Raw genomic sequence first — 25,654 nt, forward strand, 5'->3', positions numbered from 1 at the left:
GGGGGAAGGTGCGAGCAGCCGCCCGCGCGCGGCCGCCGGCGGCGCGTGTGTCCCGTGTGTGCCCCCCCCACCGCCGCCGCCGCACCGCCGCCTCCCCCCGGCCCCGCCGCCGGATGCGGATGATCCGCGGCGCTAAAAGATGGAGGGGATGACGCTGAGCGAGGCGGAGCAGCGCTACTACTGCGACCTCTTCTCCTACTGCGACACCGAGAGTACCAAGAAGGTGGCGTCCAACGGGCGCGTCCTGGAGCTCTTCCGCGCCGCGCAGCTGCCCAACGACGTGGTCATGCAGGTACGGCCGCCGCCGCGGGGACCCCGGGGGTCGGCGGGCCTGGGCACCGCCCCATCGTGCCGAGATGGCCCCGGCCCGGCCCTGCCCTTCCCCTCCGTCCGGCCCGCGCCCCCTGCCCGCCCCGCAGCCCTTGGGCGGGGGTCGTCCCGCCCGCGGGGACTCGGGGATCACAGAATCTTTGGGGTTGGAAGGGACCTGTGGAGATCATCCAGTCCAACCCCCTGCCGAGGCAGGTGACACAGGAACGCGTCCAGGTGGGGTTTGAGTGTGTGCAGAGAGTCTCTCCGCTGCCTCCCTGGGCAGCCTGTGCAGTGCTCTGCCGCCCTCGGTGTGAGGAGGCTCTGCCTCGTGCTGAGGTGAAACTTACTGCGATTTAGTTTATGGCCATTGCTACTCATCCTGTCGCTGGGCACCACTGGAAAGAGCCTGGCACCATCCCCTTTGAGATATTTATGTGCATTAATGAGATCCTCTCTCAGTCTTGTCTAGACTAGACAGGCCCAGCTCCATCAGTCTGTCCTGACCAGAGAGCTCCAGACCCTGATCACCTTTGTGTCCCTCCGCTGGACTCTCTCTGTTAGCACCTTGTCATTCTTGTACTGAGGAGCCCAGGACTGGACACAGTAGGACGGAGCTGTTGTCTGACAGGCCACCTGAGCCCCTCCGGCTGCAAGGGAAGGGCAGGGGACGCAGCGAGTAGTGCACCCTGCACCCTGTGCCAGGCCCCCCTCCCCTTATGTGCCTCCGACTGCAGGGCTGGGAAGGGGCTGGTGATGTCTCTACTGCCAGCGTCCAGCAACTGGTAGGAAAATATTCATGCTGACAGAAGCCATCCACAGCGTTAGAACTGTAGAGTGTAAAACTGAGGATGGGCGAGATTGTCCCCATGATCTGCTGATGAAGAGCAGCACAGAAGGAAATCTGGTTTTGTGTCACTGGGAGCTAGTGATACTGGTCCACTTCACCTAAGCCATGCAGTCTTTTTTGGACATCACTTGCCAGCAGGTATTAACTTACCTGTAGTCAGCCAAATGTTTCTAATAACAAAAAATGTGGTGTTAAGACAGATGCGGGCCCATACTTGCAGTACGTATGTGCACAGTTTTAGCACTTCCTTGGCCAGGTTATGTTAAGACGTGTAGCAGTATTGCAGAGCTACCTGCATAGGAAAGGGAAAGTCTGCTTTGGTGTTGTGTGTATGTGATTATTTGAGGAATGTATTCCCAATGAACCATTCTTATGAACAGCTATTTGTAATAATTTGCTGCTCTTGCAGTTCCCTCTGTCATTGTTCAGTGCTTTAAAGTTTATGTAGTCTTTTAAGCTGCTGTGGGTAAAGCTGCATTCAGAAAGCCATGCCGCCTTTTATGTGGTTTCATCCTCAGCCTAGTGAGATAAGCAGCCCTTTTAACAAAGTATTAAACTTGCTGTTGCTAGAAACACAAATTGCAGGATACTGAAATTCAGTGCCAGGAGAACACTTACTGACTAGGGTTGCTGTTGGTGTGTTTTGGGCCTCCCAGCTTGGTTAGTTGAAATGAGTTTAAGACACAATGAAGTGGAAGAGGGCTGAATAAGAAATGGTTCTTCCTGGTAAAACCAGTAATCTCTTATTTGATGACTTGCTAGACTGGACTTAATGGTAGGAGAGTCTGCATGCTCAGTATTATGAGTAAGGTTTCTTAAGGGCCACCCATGGCTGCTTTTTGTGTGTGGCCAGCCAGTTTCAGAAAAATCATCCCAGGAAAGTGAATGTTTACATCTTTGCTGTATTTAGAAATTTCTTTTACATAAAACTTGTCTGAATCAGTTTATAGTAAGCTAGTACTAGAGACTATTTTATGCAGGAATTTAGTGCAAGATCTTGGAAAGACCTGGAATTCTGAAAACAAGTGTCCACAGATTATATCCTTATCTTTTGCAGAGATGGTCAGCTATTTTCTTGCAAAGTAGACTGCATGTGAAGAAGAGAGACTACTCGGGCGTCATTCCATGGGTCCTAAATAAATTAACTCAAGAAGCAGACCTGGCTTATCACTCTAGTGATCTCAAGGAGAACCTTGCAGTTAAAATGGCAAACAAGATATTAGATTGCCTGAGGAATGAGACTGTAAATAGTACAAAGAAAGTTGAAATGCCCTTAGCAGTTTGACCCATTATGAGTATCTTGTGCAGTCACAGTTGGTCACCTGAAAAGTACCTCGTACTTTGAAAATAATTTAGTTGTCTAGTTATTTTGCATTCTTCTTAAGGTATGGCTCTACACCAGGTTAACACAGGCATGAATATATTGTATTGGGGTTCTTCAAAGGGAAATTGCATTTGATGCTTTGAAAGCTGAGACTGTGTAACTTAAACCTCAAGATGAAATAGCTTAAGAAATAAAGAAACCCTGTGAAGGAGGTGGAATTTTCTTTTGACCATATAAGTGCTGTGTTTTTACCTGTTCCTTTGAAGCACCTGATGCTTGTGGGGAAATGAGCTTGATTGAGTTGCCCAATCCTTACATAATCCTGGAATGCAAGTGCAGTACTGGTCACATGAATGCTAAGTACTTTTGTAGGTGTGCAAAACATAGCGTAAAATGATCGCTCTTCAAGCTCAAGGGGACCAAGTAGTCCTGAGGAACTACTTTGTAGTTTTTCCTTTTCAGTACTACAGGTTGGTAGGTAGGTAGGAACCTTTGAATAGTTCAGAACTGATTCCATTGGAAATGAAAATGTCTGACAGTTGCATTTTTAGACTCATAACTTGTTTTACTTACAAATCTGCTGTCTAAAGGCTGGATATATGTGCAGCCTTTTTTGCAGAGTTACGTCCTTGTGAGAGATCTGTCTCATAGGAGCAAATGTGTGTCTCATTGTTCCTAATCAATTTCATTTCTCCCTCTGAGGGACACTGTCAGCTGCCTGTTTAGTGGGGATAAATGAACATATAGAAGACTGAAACAGTTACGGGTGTTGAATACCAAGCTACAGTGTCCTGGAAAAGAAAAGCTAGATGTCTATTTTGTACACATCTACAAAAGGACAGCTTTATTATCAGAATAAAATGCCACATCAAAGATGCATGTGTCAGAACACCAGTCTCTATTAACCCACATTTCTTCTTTTTTATGCGCATCCCTGAAATGAGCATTAAGGTAGAAGACTGACATAAAAGAGCGAATAATAGTACGTGTGTTGGTGTAAGAAATACAGCTACTTCACAACAGTTATGAGTCTTCAGATCACTCTCAGGGTGTGGTTTCACATGCAGCTGACAAAAATCTAATAGTGAGTTGGCACTGAAGAAGGTACTCCTGTCTTCCCTCAGCCTTGTGTTCCTTCTTGCTAATCCACTTGTGCCTGTCCAACCCTGTTGTGGGCAGAAAATTAATCACAGCTTTTTGTTGGTTATAACTCTGTATCAGGTGGCACTGGGGTTGAATGAATGTCAGTGCTAGCACAAGAAAGGAGGTAGGAAAACTCTTTAACAGAGGGAAAGCAGAGAACTTTCTTTGTTCTAGAGCAGTTGGATATTTTAGTTGTGACCTGGCTTGAGGTTTGTTAGCTTAAACCACTGGAAGTTGGAGCTGGCTCTGGCTTTCCTTTGAACAGACTGTGAGCTGGTCCAGGGAGCTTGTTCAGCCAAAAGTTAGAAGGTTTTGTCAAATGTAGTTTTCATCTGCCTCATCTTATGTCTCAGTTGCATGTGCATTGGTGTTTGTGTGTGCAAGCAGCGTGACACAACACGAGGCATCCTGACGAGCTGTCATCCACCATATTTATGCACTTCAGGAGCTTCCCTTTGCTGGAGTTCCAGCCGGGCCCTGTTCACTGGATGTTAGCTGGGGTTCATTATGTGCCTTGATACAAGAGAAACGTGGTTGCCTGTTCTGGAGTGGCTGCACAGAGGAGTGTGCTAAGGGAAATTGGCTTCAAGGGCATGTTTCACATCTGACCTAAAACACTCATGTATGTGTGCTAATAAAGTCAGTTTTTGGTGTCTCTGCAGTGGTGGGGAAATTGCTTGTAAAAGCTACAGTTAGCCAAAAAATTTACTGTAAAACTCATTACTTGTGTATGGAGTGAATGTAGTAGCTGTTCCATTTGATTTGTAGAATTCTTACTTAGGTGAGTTAATCATAGAATGCTTTCTGAATTTCTACTCTTGGTTATGAATCACAGAAACTTCACCAGACAAGAAGCAAGTCAGTGGTGCATATGATACTCATCTGAAATTAATGAGTCAGAGCATCTTGCTTTAAAATACAACATTACTATATAACTACGAATGTGTGAGTATTGGCATGTATGTTCTCTAAAATGAATGAACTGTCATCTTCAGTGCTGGCATTGTACAGCGATGTTACCTAACTTCTAATTTAGTATTAGAAAGTCTTTGACAGATGAATCACACAATTATGCCCAGTTGCTTCAATTACAATAAGCTTCCATTAGTCCAGTAAAAACCTAGTGTAAAGCTATTTTTGGCTCTTGTTAGCCACTTTCAAGCTTTTTGTTTATTTTTCAAGGAGTCTTAACAGACAGATTAGTTTTGCTTCTTATTTCGTAGATAGAAAAAATTGCACTCTGGTTGTCTACCTCAACTCTCTGAGTTTGCTGCCCTCACATCAGAAGTTGTAAGAAAGTGTGTACCCATGATGCAGCTGCTTCATTGAGAAGTCCATACTCTGAGATGCAGGCATGTGCTGCCTTCTCTTGTTCTTGGGGTGGTAGTTGTTGACTGACAGAGGGAACAGAAGATGCTGTGGTGGTTTTCTCAAATGCCAGAGCTCATTTGCTGACAGGCAGCACAATTATAAATGGAATTACAATCCATAGGCAGAACATGACAGAATGAAATTTCAGGTTCTTGATTTAAAATGTGGCTTCTTTGTTGGAAAACGGCTATAGCAAGAAGGGGATCTAAGAAAATAACAGCTTGTTCACAATTATTGTGTTATTGCAGTTACTGTTTCAGTGCATTTTCCTACAGAAAGACTACCTGTTTGTCAAATCAGTAGAGTCTGCTAAATGCCAACTTTGAATGGAAGCTGTGCCAGGGCATGCTTAGAATTGCCTGTTTGGCAGAGACATGCAGAAGGCTCACACTCATTGTGGTTAATTTGCTGAATTTATTATTCTTTCTGAACTGATGGGGTAAGAAATCACAATTCCTTATACATGGCAAATTTCATGCCTTCCTTTCAGTCATAGGAATTTGGAGTATATTTAAAATAATAGCAATTTTAGATTTTTAAAAAATATATGCTGTGTAAAAAGCTTTCTTCTCTGATACCAACCTGTAACTAGTCTGTAACAAGCCCAAGTTTAAAAAAAACCCCACTTTATTTACTCCAACTCATATATTTTGTTTGTTTTATTATTTTAAGTCTTATATTTAAACGTCACTTAGAAAAGATTTAAAATTAGTTTAGATTTCTTCTGAGGCAATATTCACGACAGGTCATTATCAAGTTACTCCTCCAGCATAGATACCTCTAACTATAACAATTTTCTTAGTAATCTGTAGTATTTTTTTAGCCTGAGCACAATAAAATTGATGAATCTGTAGACTCATGATTACAATGTTACCTAATTTACATATAATTTTACATATTTGTATATTTTCAGATATGTTTGCATGCATTTATTATGCTATATATCCCAGTCCTCATTTAGTAAACAAGAGTTGTTAAAAACCTGTTATAAGTGCCTGGATCTGCAGTTAAAAATATCTGATTTGTGACTCACCTATTTTTTCCCTTCAAATGTCACTGTAATAGAGTATTCTCCTTTCAGCTGCGCAGTAGGTTAGCTTTGATTCCCTGTATTGATTGATGAGATAAACAGGAGAGTACTTTCTGTTATCGCCATGAATGGCTTTTAATCTGCTGTTTATCCTGTGAATTATGCTTTGAGTTTCTGCAGAATTCTGGTTAAAATGTTTATTTAAGTGATGTTACTTTCACAGAGACTATAGTGGGCTGAAAATTAATTTATTTTTACAGTTAATTAGTTGGAGTGGTCTCATATCTCAGCAGCATTTAGGAAGAGAACAGTCATTATTTTTTGAAACAAAAGGCAGGACATTATGGCAAAACTGTAGGACTTTAGATTAAGTCTATTAGACTTAGATTTGTTTTTAGTGGATTTCTTAGTGTAATTGGTTTTGAGACTTTGAAATCGATATTCATACTGTACAATCACTTACATAGTAAATAATTCCTTCATAATTCCATATGCCAACACAACACTCAGATAATTTCAAGTATCACAGCTCAGCTTAGTTTGAAAACAGTTTATTCTTTTCTTTTTAAACATGCTGTCAGATGACAGCAGGGGTGATTAATATTCTTTCTGACATAACTGGATAGAATTCTAGAATTGGAAATATCAGGGCCTTTGGCAAATGTAGCTGTCTTAAGAATCAACTTGGCTGTACAAAGTTATGGATTGTAAATTTGATCTTTTACCGGTAAAAGCAGTTATTTTGTGTTAGAAGTTTTAAGTACTTGACTGACTGTGAAAAATGGCAAACATGCCTTCATCTTAGTCTAATCTTCAGTAAATGTTACTGCAGATACTGTGAAATTACAGGACTTTGCTGGCAGTCTCTGTGACTTTTCAATTGTGTTTACTAGCTCTCAAAATATTAGTCCTTGCAGACAAGTTTCCTACCTATTTAGTTATAAATGTTTGTTGGTTTAGGTTAGTCCTTCTTGTAGAATTCCTAGATGTCAGATTGGAGTTCTGCTGTTCTTTTAAATTAGTTTGAAGTCAGAAATGAGTGTGGGAGAAATATGTTGACTATCAGATTTCTCACTGGAGTTCCAGTAATGATTAATTTAAGAGTGTATTTCCCTCTTACTCTCTTTTCTTTAGCATTTCTGTTGACCATTCTTAAGCCAGCAATGTCGTTGTTTCTAAATTCATGTACCAAGCTGGTGATCATGTTCATGACTTGCCTGTTTTTCTACCTGGGGTTAGTGTCTGAAGAGTTAAATTATCCCTACACTCGTTATACAAAAAATACAGCATAACTTAGGCATGTCTGGCTATGTATAGGAACAGTGTTTCGAGAGGTTAAAAGACTTGGAAAAGATGACAGTCTGACCTGAATTTCTGGAATGATTGACTTCTGACATCTGAAATGACTTCTAAAATGCTTCTGAAGTATGGTAACAGAGCAATGAAGTAGACTCAGTTTTGAACATATCTTTCAACTTCAGTAAGCCCAGAAAAGGATGACCAGGACTGAGCTGTGTAAAATTTAGCATTAGGTGCTTATGTGCTCCTGCTGCAGACTAGTAGTTGGGAACTTTGTAGAAAAGTCTGTTGTTATTGTTACAATAGTGTGAATTACTTGGTTTTTCTGATTTGAAGCATCTTAAAAAAATTTAAGACCTAATGTTAACAGTGGAGTCTCAATTACAGAGTAGCTCTGTAATTGTGCAGTTTTTAGAACTTTAACCAGGGTTTGTTTTAACTTTGATAGACACATTGTTAAGGCTTCTTGGCCTCAGTGGGAGAAGGAGAGCAGTGCAAAGCTAAGTAACTAATTAACAGTGCTCAGATTGATACTCAGAGAAAAAAAGACTGGGATGTGAAAGGAGCGTAAAGTAAGGACGCGGAATCTTCAGATAAACTTACGTGGATGTGCTCAGGAATAGCAGGAACAGACCAAGACAGTACTATTTGTCCAGGCCACAGCATCACCACTAACTCTGGGATCAGAGAATGCCTTAGTCTTTATTTTACATTAGCAAAAGAACCAGAAACTTGTGCTCATTTGGAGTTTTTCTTTGTTAGTATTGTTCTGGCATAATAATGGAAGGTAATGTGTGGAGAAAATGTTAAAACTGAAAAAGCAAGAAAAGAAATATTAGCAAAGAATATCAATCACTGGAATGCTTCAATTATAGAGCAGGTCTGAAAAGAATGAAAATGTCTGTGTAAATGCTCCTTTCTTCAGCTTTTAGTATTACGGGAAAAATATTCAACTTAATGCTGCATGGTAGTAGTACCCACAATTAGAATATATGTGAAGTATCTCTCCAGTGCCTGCTGAAGCTAGATGCTTACTTGATAATTATATGTAAGTAATACCATTCATTTGTTTATGCTAAGGAAGATAAATTATGTTTTGAAGATTGGTAGTGCTTCAGAAGTTATTTACTCACATAAACTTCAACCATAAGAACAAGCAAACATCACATCAAATTAGGGCAAACTTGGTTAGTCTTCATAAGTATTCAGATGGACTTTCAGTTATTGCAAGAATAAGACCAAATGCCTCAAAAGATTACAGATGAAGAATGTTGTTCTGTGTGTGCCAGCTGGGGCTTGTTTGCCATTTCTGCTTCAGACTTTGCTTGTCAAAAACATAAGCTGCAAACCTAAAAACCAAGTTCCAGCTATCTGATGTTGACCAGTGAGAGATATATGCTGTAAGATATAATCTATACTTCATTGCAGTTTGTTCATAAAAACTTCTACATTTTCTATTGTAAATAAAGCCTATTAGTAAATAACTTCAGAAGCGCTGCTGAGGTGTTTGTTGGTTGTAGAGTAGACAGATTCAGTTTAATAAAAGAGAAAATAACTAACACAGTAACTTTTTGTTGGCTTACTGAGTGGAGTAATCACATTGTGTGACCAGACAGATAAGCAGCAGTTATTGCTCAGGAATGGGGAACTGCAGCTGAGAGCAGAGGAGGGAGGAGCTGTTTAGGTTAAGCAGTTATATAGAATTACATAGTAAGAAAACACAGGTATGTGGAATATCTTACTTTAAAAGAGCCTTTCTTTATGCATCAACAATGAGAAATGGTTCTTGTAGTTCCCTAGGCTGTCTTTTGCTGTTTCAGATTTTTTAAAAATTTCCAGTTCTTCTGGGTGCTTTATTACCATTTCTGCTTGTAAAGTGTCTTTCTCATGTGCACCTACTGTGCCAGAGAAAAAGCAGTAGAGAAAGTTTTAATACAAGCAAAGAGCAACTCTGCCTTGAAGTCTTCCACTTCCAGGTGAGACTTTTTACTTGGGAGGATGGTAGTTGCTTTCTGAGTGTTCATCTGGCTGTCTGTATTTTCCTTTGTTGGTGCTACTGAACATATCAGAAGGGTGTACAATTCTTTATTCTGCCCTGTTTTTGAGGGTATATTACAACATTTTCTTTGAGTTGTAGACAAGTAGGGCAGTCTATTACTCTAGATATTTGGAAAAGTGGCCCCTCTAAGACAGGGTCTTGTAGTTGCATGTAGGGTGCATCTGCCTCATCTTTGTGGATTGGTGGGTGGTGGTTACCTTGTACTACCAAATCAGAAGGGACTTGCTGACCTCTAGAGAGCCATGAAGCTCTGCATGAGAGGCTCTGCAGGTCAGATTCATGTGTAGAGCTTGTAACAGCTTTTGCAGAAGCTGTTAGTAAGACCACAAATTTTGATTGCAAATAGGAAAATCAGAAAAGCTACTACTGCACTAGGTAAATGAGACTAATGCACTGGGAATCCACAGGCTACCAGGAACAACAAGAGGTGTTGCAGACAGCTTTTGGAATATGTCAAGTTCAGCAATTATCTAAATATAACTGTTTCAAAAAGCACCACCAGTAATAAAAGCTCTGTGAGGTTTGTGCGTGTGTATGGTGTTCAGCATATTCACTTGTTAAGTATTTTTCTGTCATAAATCAGAATTTTAAACTTCTGGTGATTTTTGCTACTTTTCTATTAGCAAAGTGAAAGCATGACTCCAAATCTGACAATCTGTACTCAGGGAGTGGGCATGCTTGTAGAACAGATCCCAAAGTACAGGGCAGAATAATTCCTCTGAGCCTTAAAATACTGGGTCATTTTTTGAACAGCTAATTATTTCTGATGTGATTAATTCTGAAATTTCATTTAACTGAAACAGATGTATGTTTGACCCTGAAATGACCTGTAGAATGGGAAATTGTAGTTCTAAGTATGTATAGAGAATTAATTGTCCAAGCAGATGAGTAGCTTTTTCTTCCTGATGGCACTTTAGCAGTCTGCTTCCACTGTGGATCTGTGCAGTGTGAAAATCAAGGGCAGAGAAGTATTAGGAGAAGCTCAGACAGTAAGAGACTAAATAGTTCAGTGCCAGAGAGCGTGTGTTGTCTTGGAAGTCCTCCAGCACTATTGGTTTTAGTTCTTTCAAAGCATGTGTTCTGAAGCCAGGTTTGTGGAATTGACTGAGATGTATCTTCATGGAACAATCAGTAAAACCTTACTATTTGTTATGCAACAGAGAACAGCAATGCCCTAAATATACTCTGTACCTTGGAATTCTTAGTATCAACTGATTAACTATATTTACTACAATGCCTAAATACCTAATAAGATAAATGTATGTGTTAGAGATAATTTTACACTTGCTGTTCAGCAGCACATGAACATTTTCTGCTTCACACTGACTGAATATTAAATATAGCAGTATTCATTATCCTTCATAGATGCGTTTTGCAAATGATCTTTGGATAGGTGTAAGACTGAAATGTTTGCAATGTGTTGAAACACAGAATTCAGAGCAATACTTGGACTGTTTCTTTTAGTGGCATTCTTTTGTTATCTGTCTACAATTGTTCTTTTATTTTTGTCCCACCTTGTGCCAAGCTTTGTGGAGCCCTGTGAGGAACTGGGTCAGAGACTTGACTTGGTTAAAAATAACTCATTAAAAGAAAGATCTTTGTCATTTCTCTGTCTTGTTCCTGTTGCACGGTGCAACAGTTGTTGCATTTGTGAAACTATCTGTCAAGGGATATCTTTGAAGAGAAGTTAAAAATTCTGATATTAGCAGACTAATCAGTATTGCTTTGTCCAGTTGACAATAGGTGAAAGACTGTAGTTGGAAAACTGTGCCAGGCTGTGGTCAGCAATTAATGCGGTAGATTGAGATAAATGAAATGACAGCAATCGATCTAACAGCAGTTGCAGAGTAATGTGATTAGAAGATAAGAATTGGGAGGACAGAAATGTACTCAAACTAGGAGAAAATTAGTGAAGGAGATTTTCATCGTTCTTCAGTGTGTAGGGATGGTCAGGGTTTTTTTTCCACTACAATAGCAATGATTAGGAAACATTTTTTCAGCTTACATCACACATCCCTGAATTACATTAGAGATGTGGCTAAATTTTGTTGTAGCTGAGGTGAGTGGAGTACATGACTTCAGGACAGCGTTGCTGTAGGACATTGTGTACTAGAAACCAAATTGAGGTTGTATTCCAGTAAACTTTTAAGTTGGAAAACACTGTCATATATTTTCGGTTTCAAAACTCATTAATGAACTACTGTGTATGAGATGCAGAAATAACAGTGTTGATATGATACATTTTTAAATTGTAAACTGTGATTTAAAATCAGTCCATAATCAATTACATTTTTATTAACTAACAAAACTGAAGCAAGTTATTATATTTATTTTTTTATCTTTTTTATATCTTAAGTAAACAACCTTTTTTTAATGTAATGCTTGTTTTTCATTTGAAGGTTATTGTTAATATGCACAGTAAAACTCAAATTCATTTTCTAAATATTGAGGCACAAGTATATTCATATGGTTTGGTTTAACTCAAGTTTGTATCAAATATATATTATATAATGAACGTGAGAACTTGTTTTGTATTTCTGGTACATGGTTTACATGGAATTGTTCATGGTCTTTGTTAAATTTAAACATGAGAGAAAACTTTGTTACTGTAAAGGTGATCACTCAAAGATGTTGTCTAGAGAGGTTGTAGAGTTTCCCTACTTGGATATATACTCAAAATTCCAACTGGAAACAGTCCAAAGCAACCTGCTGAGCCTGCTTTGAGCAGGGGGAGTGGAGCAAATGATCTCCGAAGGACCTTTGCAAGTTCAACTATTGTGTGATTCCGTGTAGGGTTTCTTTGTGTTTAACAGTTTTCGTGTTTCTATTCTTGGTGTAAGACTTCTTTTTTAATCAACAATGTCCTAGTTTGGATGAGGTGATACAAAAGGTCCTCCTCTAAGTTTGTTCACTCCCCCTCCCATCAGCACACAGCATGTCTGTTTTAGCTTCCAGCCTGCTAAAGTTGTCTTCAGGTCTTGCCTCTTACCACCCTCTGGTATGGAACACTAGGAGCTTAAGTAACTCTCTCCAAGCAGATGAAATATTTTTATCTTTACTGTGTAGGTGGCATTCATGTTGCTTCCTTTATTGTTTTAGCATTGAAGTCATCCCTGTTTAAATACTGTTTTACTTTTGCATGAATAATATTTACAGATAATGGGCTGTATTTGCCTTGTAGAAGAACCTGGGGGCAGGGAGACTCTGATATTCTGGAAGACACTCCCGGAGAGATTTCCTGAGTTCTGGGAAATGTGTTTCAGGGCATTTGATAGAGAAATTATTTGTTCCACTTCACCTGGAATTTGTAAAGGTTCACAAACCTGTCAAAGTTCAAGGGCCTCGTATTTGAAACCTGTAAGGGTTCTAGAAGGTATCTGCTTGAAACGGTGCCCTTTGACCACACACTGCTGCCCAGCCATGTCTGGTTTCTGCCAGCTCCTGGTATTTCTGATGCTGTTATGTCTTTGTGGTATGATGACTGAGCATACAATTTAATAATTCACAGCTACTGCACAGAGGTGTGATTTTTGTGGGTTTTTTGTTTGTTTGGGGTTTTTTTGGTGTTTTTTGTATCAAGGGTTTTCAACAATTCTGGAGCTTTACTGAGTTGTTTACCTGACTCCAGTAAATTGCAGCAGTGTGACCTCAGGTTCTTCATATCTAAGGAGATTAGAACAGTTGTGAAGCATTTTGTCTTGAAGATGGCTCTGCATTCCTTGAGGAGTTTAGGGAAATTCCTTATCCTCTCTCTTCTTAAGCAGATGAAAGCCCTAAATCTCAGAGAAGCAGTTCTTTGATTTTTTTTTTATTATTATTCCCCCATTCAGTATAGCTTACTACCTGTTTCATGTTTAAATCCTGCTTCAGGGAATTTCCAGGTCGACTGTTTGGAGTATGTTTGGGCATGATGTCACTCAGCAGAGGAGTTTCCACTAGATGCTTGCATCTAATGATTTTACTCAACCTTCAGTCATGTTTCTAATTAGGTTATATTCTGTATTTGAAACAGAGGGCTCCTTTAGCTAGCTATGAGTGGATTTGACACCTCTTGTTCAGCAGCAGAAGAGCATTCTTTTTGGAGGGGGAATGGGTGAGGAGGACTGGGTGGTTTATGTTTTGGGGGTTTTTTTGGTATCATTAGCTTTTTGCACTTCTTGTGTATTTATATATATTTACTTTGAATCCATGCCTGCCTTTCCTTTCTCATACTTACCTGTCATAGTAGCTTAGTTATTAATTCAGTTTTTAACTGAAGTTTTTTTTTTCTATCTGGCAGTACTGACAAGCTCCAACAAAAGGTAGTTTGTAGTTCAGCTGTGACTTTGAAATTGCACAAAGCCATTACTGCCTAATGATTCCATAAGCTAAAATTCCTCTATCATTGCTTCTTTTCATAAAACTCATGAGAGTCTGGTTAACCCATCTGTTGGTGCTAGGCCACTGAATCCACCAGCTTTTTCTATTTTGCTTGTAGTCAAGTATGTGGATGTTCCATCAGTCTTCCAGCATACAGTGCTTTAAAAAAGAATTGCTTTTGCTGTCACACTGGTTTTGATTCCTAGCTGTCTCTTGAATCTCCACTGCTTTAGCTCTGCTAGTTATTTAAACTCCGGATAATTATTTTTGGCATTAGGTTGAGTAAAGGTTTAGATGTTGATGGCTCAGTTTTTATTTGAATTGTCATCTGTCACTGACAGTTACACTGTGACTTCCTTCCTGGTGGAACTTTATGTAGTCCAACCAACCTATTGAAATTAGTGTGTGATCCCCTGACTTCTCTCCAGACATCATGCTGCAGAAATACTACAGTGGGAAAATACATATAACAGAGGAGCTGTGGGACAATGTGTGAAGTGTGATGCAGACACAGACAACTGATTTAATGCCGTATTTTTTGTCCAGCAGGATTTGAGTTGCATGTACAACCCTAAACCTGCTGATCCTCTTGTGACTTTTTGGAACTAAGTGTTTGTCAACTTCCTGCACCTTCCTGTGATGGGTTTTACAGCAGCTTATTTTCATGGGGTTCCAGAATCCTGGTGCATGGCAAGGAGATAACCAAGTAGTTTTTTGTTGAACTGCATCTGCCTCAGTTGTAGTTAATAAACTCATCTGATTCATTGGATAGGGTTACTGAAGTCTGTTTTCTGATCCACTGGTGCTGAAGCACACAGGCTAACAGCTTTGTGCATTGGGTGGCTCAGTTACTGCTGTGTGAAAGTTCAATTCTTCAGCTGGAGCTTGCCTGCAGCTAGGGCTCCTCTGCACTCAGAACTGTGTCTTCTGGAAGCTGGGAAACCTTTCAGGACAGCTTTCTCTAAGTCCAGTAATAGTACATCCCAGTAGTTAGGAAAATGATCAGATGTGACAAGAGGCCAGGTCATGACTGGGACCATGACTGAGCTCACATGGAAAGTGTGAGGACAGAAATTAAAGCCCATGGATGTAAATTAGTCTGATATTCTCTGCACTGATGGTCACAGGCAAAGTCTTGTGGACTTCTGTGCCTGAGGTGAGATTGAAGGAGAGAAACTAGTAATATTGTACAAAGATACTAGAGAAGTATCAAATCCATGGGATTAGATGGGATCCTTCTGAGCATGTTGAGAGGGCTAGCTAATGTTGTTGCAAGCCATCTTTCTCTTTGAATAGTTGTGGAGATCAGTGTTGCGTCTCAGTGACTGGAGAAAGATGTTGCAGTCATCTTCAGGAAAGTAAAGGAAGATTTATTTGGGGAACTGCATGCTGGTCAGCTGCAGTTTGGTCCCTGAGGAACTGTAGAGCCAGTCTGTTTAGAAGGCGTTTCTAGGCATATGAAGGTGAAAACAGTAATTAGGATTGCCAAGAGTACTTGCCCGCCAGATTGTCTGGAGCTGTGGTTGACGAAAGAGAAGCAGTGATGCCATCTACGTTGACTTCAACAAGTGTTTCACTGTAGTATTCCAAGAGCATCTTTGTTTCCCATTTGGAACATTGCAGTCTAGATGAGACTGCTCAATAGATAAAAAGGTAGTCTGGATCATTTAGCTCTGAGAGTCTGATTTAGAATGTGTCGTGCTTAGTATCTTATCAGTGACCTGGCACAAGCTGGAATGCCCTTCAATAAGATTGCAGGTCATCACTGTGGAGTGAGATGCAGTCAATATGTTTGAAAACATGGCATGCTACTCTGAAGTGTATGAAATCTGTATAGCTGTTGTGTTTAAAATTTCTTTCTGTAAGTAACTGTGTTTCATTTCAGATTATGGAGCTCTGTGGTGCAACAAGACTTGGCTATTTTGGAAGAAGTCAGTTTTACATTGCTTTGAAACTTGTTGCTGTGGCCCAATCTGGTCTCCCTCTAAGAGTGGAAAGCTTAAATACAGGTAAATCACAGGGTGGGGAGAGTGGGGATTGAATTGCTGAGTGCAGTTATTGGTAGTTGACTTACATATTCTTACGGAGTAACCTTGTAAATTAGTGGGATATGTCTTTATCTGTGTTGCTAATTTAAAAATGTGGAGAAACTGATAGAGTGTTTTCTTACTGTGCAGTAAATACAAGTTGAAATACCTTACTCATTGAATAAGTATTGCATTCGGCATGGGACAAATGAACAACTTGTACCTTGCTATGTTGGAGCAAATTAATTCTGTAGATTACTGATGTGAGAAAGTGTGTGTCCTCTGAGTGAAGTCCTAAGAGGAGTAATGTAAACAGGAAGGAGAGAAGAGTACAGCATTTGCAAGCTTTTGTAGCTGCTGGGTTTCCAAACCCTTGATTGTGGCAAACAGAAGGTTATCTTTTCTAACATTACATCTCTTTGCACTTGGTTTGACAGTTTTTTCCCTTCTAAGAGCAGATATAAAGATTAGCTTAAGATTTTTTCCTAGTGAAAAAAGTGACCTGTAAAAAGATCTTTGAAGTCTGTTGTCAGCCAAATCACCTGTTACCCTACTTTTCAAAGGTCAGCTGTGGTATGGGTGGTGAAATAGGTGAAACGGGAGGAAGGCTTACTCTAGAAAGACGGTTTAGAGCTGCAGGAAGAGCTTTGATGTGAGGCTCTCCTGTAGCCTTCTGAATGAGATAAGTGGATCCGTGTCCTTGTTGTTTTGTAAGATGAAAAGAGACTTAGGAAGATGAAGTAATGAGTTTTAAGGCACTATAGCCCTTGCATTATAGTATACAGCTCACAAGCTAAAAATATCTTTGGACCACAGTTTTGCCTTAGAGTGACTTTCCTAATAGATTTCATGTACGTGGAATAATGTTATGATTTTCATATGCTAGTAAATAAAAGAAGTCTTAGGAGACTATGTCTAAAGGCTATAGATGAAGCAATTAAGGAGACTGTTGAAAACAATCTGATATGACAGAAGTATTTGACAAAGCTATAAAAAAGAAATTAATCACTGTGTATACTTTCACAGTTATGTTTATTCTAGGCTCATACAAACTGTTTATACTGATTTCATGGGGTTTTGTAGCTTTTTGGAAAAGTGCATTGTTTTAGTCAACATTTTGCTAGTATTCAAGTCCCTTTCTGTTTATAAGCCACTGTGTATTTATAAACACAGTTTTCCTGATGTGTTCCCTAATCGAAAGCCTTAGCAAGTTGTAGCAGAATGCCCTATAAACGGAAAGCTGGAAAAAGAACCTTCAACTCTTAATACTGATAAAACTGGGACTTGATCAAACGATTGTGGAATTTCTCATAAAATGCCTGTTGGAGAAGGGAAAGACAAATCCGTATGTGGGCTTTTTGCAGGGATTTTATAATCTTGGTTTTATTTTAATGCAAGGTACCTTAACCAGAAGGAGCTTCTCTATAGAAATAACAAGAATTTTGAAGGAAAGAATGAAATGAAGGTACAGAATTCATTCCAAAATATAAAATATCTTGCTAAAAAGTTAACAGTAATTGGAAGTTTTATTTCACATTGATATCATGACAATATTAGAAATACTTGTAATTATTCCTAGAAGTTCAGAAATCATCTTCTGTAACTGGTTCCAAGGCTACAAAATACACCAAGTACAATAGAGAGAACATTTATTTTTACTCTAACTGTTTTTAGCTATGGTCTGTTGCCTTGGTTGCAGTGGTTCCAGTCCTATCTATGAATTTCCTGCTTCTAGAATGATTCAAGTGTTGTTGTAACAGCTAACTCAACAACTAAAATGCAGCAGGCTGATAAAATGATTCTGAGCTTTGCTAGCTTAGTTCTGCACATTCCATCTCCAGGATGTCTTGAAGATGAAGTGTTAGAGCCATCCCAAACTAAGCTGTATACTCTTTGTCTCTTCAGACATTTAAAATTAGTTAAAGCTTATATTTTTGCACATCTACTTTTTAGCTCTCAATTTTATGCATGTTTCATTTGCTTTATCTGAATTACCCATTCTTTTAACAAGGGAATTTCCTTCACCTTCCTACTGTTTCCTTTTGGTTTTTTGTGTGTCTTGTCAGTAGACAAGGAATTTGCTTTATCTGAATTACTGAGTGGAAACTGAGTCAAATTTTAAATACTAAGTCTAACATAAGTGTGGTCCAGCTGATTCTTAAGTACTCTTTTGGTTACTCAGACGGGCAGTAGAGTAAGAATACTGGCATTAGTTATTATGCTACAAGCCTCCAAAGCTGTTGTTCCTTTGTCCCAGAAAATTTTCCTTCCAGGAAGCTAAAACTTGAGGCATGAATGAGCAGTGTCTATTTCAAAGCAATATTTATTTTTTTCAGGTTTTGGTGGAAAAAAATATTAGGAAGGATGTGGGCATGAAAAGTACAGAGAACTCTTTAATATACTCAATATCAAGGGTTAGTTCCATTCATGACAGCTCTCACATTTATAATTGAGGGATTTCTGAATGGTAACAAATGTTGTAGTGTTGAAATGAGATTTTTCTGCTGTTACTGGAAAAAGTCAGAGGAGAGAGGTAAAAATAGCAGGTTAGTCATGTAGGAACTTAGTACAGCTAAACAAACCTATATTTATCTAGTCTTGCTTTTAAAGAAGACAGTATTTTGTGTTTCTTTTGAGTTCTCTATTATTTTTGTGACTTGTGCTGGCACAGCTGATTGCACAGACTTCCCCTGTGTCAGTTGGATCATCTGGTGTCTGTATTTTCCTGGTTTTGCAGACATAGACATTTTCACTTGTATGCAATGGCTTTTTCACTTTTTGGCTGGCTGTGGTTTGCTGATTAGTTATGTTACTTCCCTGCTGCAGCATGGGGTACAATGCTCATGTAATAAACAGTATGCAATTTCATCTTGTATTTTAATATAGTTGTAGTGCCACTGACTCATTCTCAGCACCAGAAGTAATTTACGTAAGCAGTCAGCAAGAGAAATTAAATTTGAGCCATGCTTGTAATTTTGTTTTGTGTTGGAGACATAATTTTCAAATAAGCTGTACAGCAAATTCACAATTTATGTTTATTCAAAGTGGAGCACTAAGAAGATTGCAGTTGGGAGAAAAATGGTAGAGATCTTGCAGTGGAAAATTGAAGGTTTACATAGTCTCATTTCTATGTTGGGCTACTCTGAACCATGGCACATTAAGCTAATGGGCTTCCTAGCATTTTGTAGAAACTTTGCATTTTAGTTGTTCGTATCAAATGAGGTGACCTTGGAATATTTCCAATTGTACTTCCAGTATTCCAAATGAGCTAATTTAGCTTTTGTTGTAGAAAAATATGCATAGATGTGTTTAAGCAATAGTCACACTCTGTGGTACAACTAGATTATATTATCTTCTGTAAATATGAACATGACATTAGCTCACCAAAAGATGATACTGAATATAGTGCAGTATTTTAGCATTTGTTTTGCTGATGAACCATTCTATATGAAGACCCTAGTTCTTGGTATATGCTAGAAATGGTAGGAAAATTTTGAAAATCATGCTTCAGTAATGAAATGTTGACAAATCTAAAAAAATATGAGCTAAATCCAGGTTATCTGGTTGCTGCTGCATTTAATGCACAGTTGTAGTGCAAAGCTGTAGTGGAGCAATGTGAAGTCATCTTTGTGTACCAAAGTCGGAACTTGGGTAGCAGAATCATGAAGTCTAATGCAGAATAGGTATTTGCTTTTTCCAGCTGCTGGGTGTTGGCTTGACTATAGCAGCAGTCTCAGTGTGTAAGGAATTGAGTCACATGTGAAATTTTAACTTCAAAATAGAACAGTGTTTTTATTTTTAATCATCATATTTATGTATAGTGAATGTCCTGCTTTGTGTTTTATTTAACAGTAAAGGACCTCCCTCTTCCCAGATTTGTTGTGTCAAAGAATGAACAAGAGTCAAGACACACAGCCTTGTATTCTTCAGATGCTGATAATCCAGCTTCATATTCAGGTGTGATTCCTCCTCCTCCACCTGGCAGGATACAAGTCAAAAAAGGCTCTGTGAGCCATGATGCAGTTCAGCAGCGTACATCAACTGATCAACAGGTAAATTAACTTAAAAGATTAAATGGGATTCTTAATCACTATTTTGCTGTGTAGATGTCAGTTTGATAGGGCTTCTAAGCTAAGTTACTTTCAATATATTTTCTTTAAAAAAATTTTATATATTATACACGAAGACCATATCTGCCTCTGAAATACTTGCATGTAAGGAGACATTTTTTATGAAGTCTTAAAATCAGTGTTTAAAATATTGGCAGTAATGGGCAAAGAATTGAGACAGAAAAGAAATTCAGTGTGTAATTCAGGATGGCAAATATATAGTTGTAGTCATTGTTATTAATAACTCATTTATTAAATTGTTCCCATCAGTTTCCTGGTCCTTGGAACAGTATTTAGAAAAAAATTCTCTAAATTTTTTAAACTGTTGCTTTTCTCTGCCTCACATTTTGTTGTTCTGCGGGTTAACTGCAAAGGAGAGACAATGAGAACCAGAAGAACAGACGAAATTTTTCAAATAGCTTTTTCTTATATTTTAATAATGAGAAAACTCATTATTTTTTGTTCACTGGTTCTTTCATCTTCAGTGACAAGAAGTCTGAAGTAATGAAAACTGTAAAGACTTAAAACTCTTGCCTTCTCATACGCAATTCCTTGGGTTTACAGTCTTGGTGCTCTTTGTCCATAGGGAAATCCTTTCTGATTGTCTTTTCTACAAAAAGAGCTGAGTACAAATGCTAAATTTTGCTGGGTATATGTATTGAATGACCTGTTTTCTTCCCAGTGGTGTGCTTTTTTTCTGGGCTTATTTTGTAAAGAATTGGGGAACTTGCAAATGTCCCATAGTCTCTGTAGGAATCAAGGAATCACTCAGAAACATCTATTAGTCTCTATGGAAATAGCCCAGACTGATCCAATACAAAGAAAAAGTAAATTAGTAGAGGAAATCCATAATCAGTGTTTGGCTGCCACTTCCTTTCTTTCAAAGAGAAGATGGGGAATATAATGAAAAAAGAGCTAGCAGTAGGTCTCAAGATAGCTTTTTGCTGTCTAGTTTTGGTTAGGTGTGTTTGAGAGAGCTACCAAGCACTTTGCACATTGCAGATTTCCTAAGTCTGATTATGAGGTTTTGGTTGGGTTGAAACTGTGTTTTATATGCTTCCATCATGATGTTGAGTTTATTTAGTGACCAGTTGTAATTTGATACAGGAATCTGTTGTGGCATAATGTTAAAATAACAAAAAGAAAAATAAATCTGATGTTTGAGGTCTTCAAGTTCAGAATGAAGAAGCCACATATTCACAGAAGTGTATGTGTATCCCAGTTTCATTTCTGTCTTGGCTGTTAAAAGCAACTTGGTATTTCATTTTTACACAAGTCTGTCTGGGATCATCAGAATAAAGAAACTCTGTATCCAAGTCCTTCGAGTAATCTGGCCCAGAAAGCAGACTTGGAACAAATGTAACAGACAACACATAATTAAGTTTCGCGTTCTAGAACATCGAGGAAGTGTTGTATAATTGTGCACTCTGTTGTAAAACTGAACATTGTATGGCTACATTATGGAATATTCTAATGCTATGTTTCTGTACCATGAACCCATTCAAGCAGCCTTATTGTCCCAATCTAATATTTAGTGATTCAGATACCAGGTTAGAAAGAAACTGGGAAAAAGAAAGGGGCTTGAGCCCAGGTTTCTCTCATAACCATAAAAATACTCTAATCAGGTTACTTTATAAAAGATGGGTGCTGCTTTTATCTGTGTTTTCATGGAGATTGCTGATTTAGTCATCTTGATCTGGAGATACCATTCAGGTTTATAAAATCGAGAAAGCGTTTCAGATTCTGAATTCTCATGCCACCTTTTTGACCGATAGGTGTTTGAAGAGATGGAGTTTGACAAGTAAATCACAGTGTGTCATCTTCCTAGGGATCACTCTTCTTTCTGGAGGAATATGTCAGTTAAGCTTGGATATTTCACTCATGGAGCTTATCGTTGTTAGATTCTCCATTAGCAAATTTGGGGGTTGTTTTTTCTTAAACAGTTTGTGCCTTTGAGAATGTGACCAGCACTTGAAAACACATTGATTTCTTAAAATACTATGGCTGAAATACTATTTGTATGGCATCATAAGATATCTTAATCTTCATCTTTAAAAACTGTTTCATTTATATGCAGCTTTCCCTATTGGTGAGATTTGTCATGCATAGTATAATATCTCATAATTACAAATAGTTTATGTAGAAGAACTTGACTGAGTATGTTGTTTACTGAAATGTTCTAGGTAAAACTATTTCTTTTTCAATGCATTATTTCAGCAGTTTCCTCAATGAACTTTACTTGGAGGCAGGGAATCGGGAAATAACAGTTAGGTTGTGTTTCTAAAGAGTAGCTATAAATGATTTTGTGGTAGCTTTTGTTATTTATAAATATAGCACTGGGCAGAAGTTTATATCTTTTTAATATTGTTAGAAGGTGAATGAAGTCATGCTCAGCTGTCATGGAAGCTGCAGAACTGATTTTAGAAGTCTAGCTGAGTAATGAAAGATGCCATCCCTCACTGGATAACATGTTAACTGCACATCCTAGTGGAGATAAAACACTGGGTGAAAATAATTTTTTTCCTTCTGACAGAATTTCTTATTCCTGTAAAATAGAGACTAAGTAGATTTGAGCACTTCTGCTGACAGTGTGACATCTATACAAGCACTTCGGTGACAAGGGTATGCTACCATGGTAGCATATACATATCTATACCTGGTAGTAGCAGCTATGTTAATAAAAATGTTAGTGTACTGAAAACTTTATTGGAAGAAGCAGCAATATTGAGATTAGGAAGAATTTTGTCTTCTGAAAGTAGCTCACGAGTGACTAAGCGTTCTGTGTTAGAGACATTTTGTGTTTCGCTGATAAAGCCAAAAAAAAAATACTTTTTTCGGGTTTTTTTAAATATGATCCAGTGTTGATCAGGTACTGCTTTAGGAGACTTTTACCACTTTTCCAGGAAAGGGGATATCTAGCTTCAATAGATACGTGTTTTTCAGATGTTAAAGTCTCAGTATCTGACTAATGCTTACAGGCTGAAACTTGCTATACCCATGTGAAAATAAAAGGTAAAGCTGAAGGTACTCCTCTGCCTATGGGTGCATTAAGCATATTACTGGCACTCCAGATCGTACTGATCTAGTGCTGTGTCAGTGCAGCCTTAGGAGGAGAAGCTCAAATTTGGTACCTGTAGCAGACAGATTTTGATCGTTTTAATTCTTTCACCTGTATGAAAACTAGTGTGATTTTATTTTAAGGTTCTGCTAGGAGTTCTGGTAGTTCATTTCGGTGCACTTCTCTTTTGTAGATTGAACAGGTAATTTCAGATAAAATATACCTGGTTCACAAGCACAGAACTGGAAAGGATCTCATATGTCATTTTATTATTATAAGGGGTTTTTAAAAAGTTCAGGGTTCTCTCATGAAACTGTGAAGCCTTTTATTCCACACTGGCTTTGTTGGGGAAAACTATTCCAGGGCCTTAGTAGGAATATTCATGGGAGTATGGTGGGAATTCCCATTTTACTCAGCCTGTTCATTTAACAGCTTTGTCATTAGTATTTACTGCAGGGCACTACCAGTATTTACTGGGAAATTATTGCATTCTACTTTAGCTCTGTTTTGCTTGACAAAACAATCCATAGTCTCAGTTTCATTTCATAAAGTCGTTACCAGTAATCCTTAATCCTTCTCTGCTTGTGATCCAATTTGAATTTGTGTTTATTGAAAATATTTTACTACATTTCTATTTCTTGTTCCAAGTGGTATTTCACCAGTATTAATACTGTTTTGTAGGGTTCTTTCCTGTTTTTGCTTGATATGTCTCTCCTCATATATCTTGGCAGCTGTGAATAAAGAAAATCTCTCATACTTGACATACTGTAGGGGTCTGATACGTGACCTGTGCATCCAGTCTTCTCTTTATGGCCTTTGGTAGTAACATTCATTATGCAAGAAAAACTGTATTTTAAATTCTAAAATTTGATAGCTGACTGTTCCTTATGTCCTGAAGGGGACCCATCTGTCGGCTGCCTTATATTTGTTGTCACAGTTCATAAGCATGCTATGTAGTGTGCATAATTGGTTACCTAAAGTATCAAATTGTCCAAATCAGTCATTCAAGAGCATTATTAGAAACTTTCCTTCAATCTTGTAATTCCCATTCTGATACAATCCAGCTTTGCCCCCTTCTATAGCCAGTTCTTCTACACCTTAGATCCTTGTATAATCTCCACATTGTTGGAACTATCTTGTATGACACCCTGCTGAGGTAATGCTCAGCTTCAGGTTAAATGTAGTGCAGTTCCTTTGCTGAGGAAATAGCAAAAATACCAGTATAATTTCTCATGCTGTGACTGATCCCTTTTTCATTTGGCTCTGGTTTAATTATTATTTTCCTCAATTGGCTGAACTACACATCCTGCCTTGAATAATGTGTAGTGCTGCAAGTGGAGAAGTTCTCATTGAACCTTGGGGTGTTTTGTTCTTTGGTATGAAGGCCAGTTGATTAAAAAAACCTGGGTTTTACAATGCAATTGCCATCTCCAAATAAATCTTTTGTCATGATGGATCTGGTGACTAACTCATAAACAGGCTGGGTGGTATCAGGACCTGGATCACAACACCTTTAAAACTATTTTTGAGATATCATGTCTGGCTTCATTGCCTCTGGAATTCTCATTAGGCAGTTTTTTTCTGGCCTGATGTGTGCCACCCAGGAAAAGGTTTATAATCTCATTTGTCTCATGTATGCTTATAGTGCCCTTGTGAGGCTGAGATCCCTCTGGACAGTATTGTCCCTTTAGCACATTATTGTGCTGCCTTAAGCCACTTTATTTGATTTGTCTTCACTAAGGCTCTTCCTTTAACCATGTATTATATCACCTTCTTTAATTAACATGCTATTTTTAGTAACTTCTCATCAGTTCAAAAATATCCAAGTTACGAGTACTTCAGGACTCAGTTTTGTAATTCCAGAATTACAGAGTCGCACAAACCACATGTATAGTAAAGATTTAGAAGAATTAAAATTGAGGATCATATTTACAATTCTTTCCTGTGCCAGCAGCATAAGACCAGCTGTTAGGCAGAGGCTTACTGAAGAGTCCAGTTCTCAGCCTAGGGCAGGGCTGCTTTATGATGACTGTGTGTCAAGTTTGAGTGTTCACATGCAGTTACTAGAAGTAGTGAGTAGTTTCCTCTAGGTAGACTATCATACATTTGTCTGCCTCAGGTTTTCTTATGTGTCTTTCTGGACTATCTGATTTGTACGGATACTGGATTAAACGAATAACATCTGTGTCCAAGCATAGCTTTCTCTACATTTGCTCCATGATGTTTTGTCTGAAAAATTCAAGCATCCCTCAAATCTTGTTTGATAAAAGATGGCTTGTATAAAAGCTAATGGAAGAGGGAGCTGTTCATTGATTTAAGTGATCCAGTGTCATGGTTTTCCCATCACCGGTTGCACAATGCTAGGCACAGTAGCCATTCAACCTCAGTTCCATTTTCCACCTGCAAGTGGCACTTTGGAAACCCTGACTCCTTCCCCTCTTGTCCCCATGCACCAGTGAGGATAGGAACATCCTGCCATTGAAAATAAATCTGGTAACTAAATGCAACAAGGAGAAATCTTCAGGCAAATTTCAGAAGGCATGTAGCTGCACCAAAAAAACCCCTATATTGAGTTCATGGAGGTACTGTGGAGGAACAGTAACAGAGACTGTGCAGTCAGCTGATCCCTCAGGTAAAGCTGAAGTGAATTAGTATTGCTCCCAGCCATTTTGTAAAACTCTTTGCCAGTATATAGGAGAATGATTTAAATACTTGG

At 38.7% G+C, this 25,654-nt stretch overlaps 1 protein-coding gene across 12 annotated transcripts in view; it reads left to right on the forward strand.

The window, feature by feature from the left end:
• The first annotated feature begins 6 nt into the window (after positions 1 to 6).
• REPS1 (RALBP1 associated Eps domain containing 1) overlaps positions 7 to 25,654 on the forward strand; it is a 62,656-nt gene continuing 37,008 nt past the window's right edge. For all 12 annotated transcript variants that reach the window (XM_041469671.1, XM_041469683.1, XM_041469672.1 and 9 more), the window contains exons 1-3: positions 7 to 292; positions 15,630 to 15,753; positions 19,624 to 19,823. In XM_041469671.1, coding sequence (XP_041325605.1) covers positions 140 to 292; positions 15,630 to 15,753; positions 19,624 to 19,823 — 477 coding nt within the window. In that variant the 5' untranslated portion in view covers positions 7 to 139. The remainder of the gene's footprint in view (positions 293 to 15,629; positions 15,754 to 19,623; positions 19,824 to 25,654) is intronic.

Source organism: Pyrgilauda ruficollis, unplaced genomic scaffold (assembly GCF_017590135.1).
Source record: "Pyrgilauda ruficollis isolate IOZ18807 unplaced genomic scaffold, ASM1759013v1 scaffold24, whole genome shotgun sequence".
NCBI classification, from domain to species: domain Eukaryota; kingdom Metazoa; phylum Chordata; class Aves; order Passeriformes; family Passeridae; genus Pyrgilauda; species Pyrgilauda ruficollis.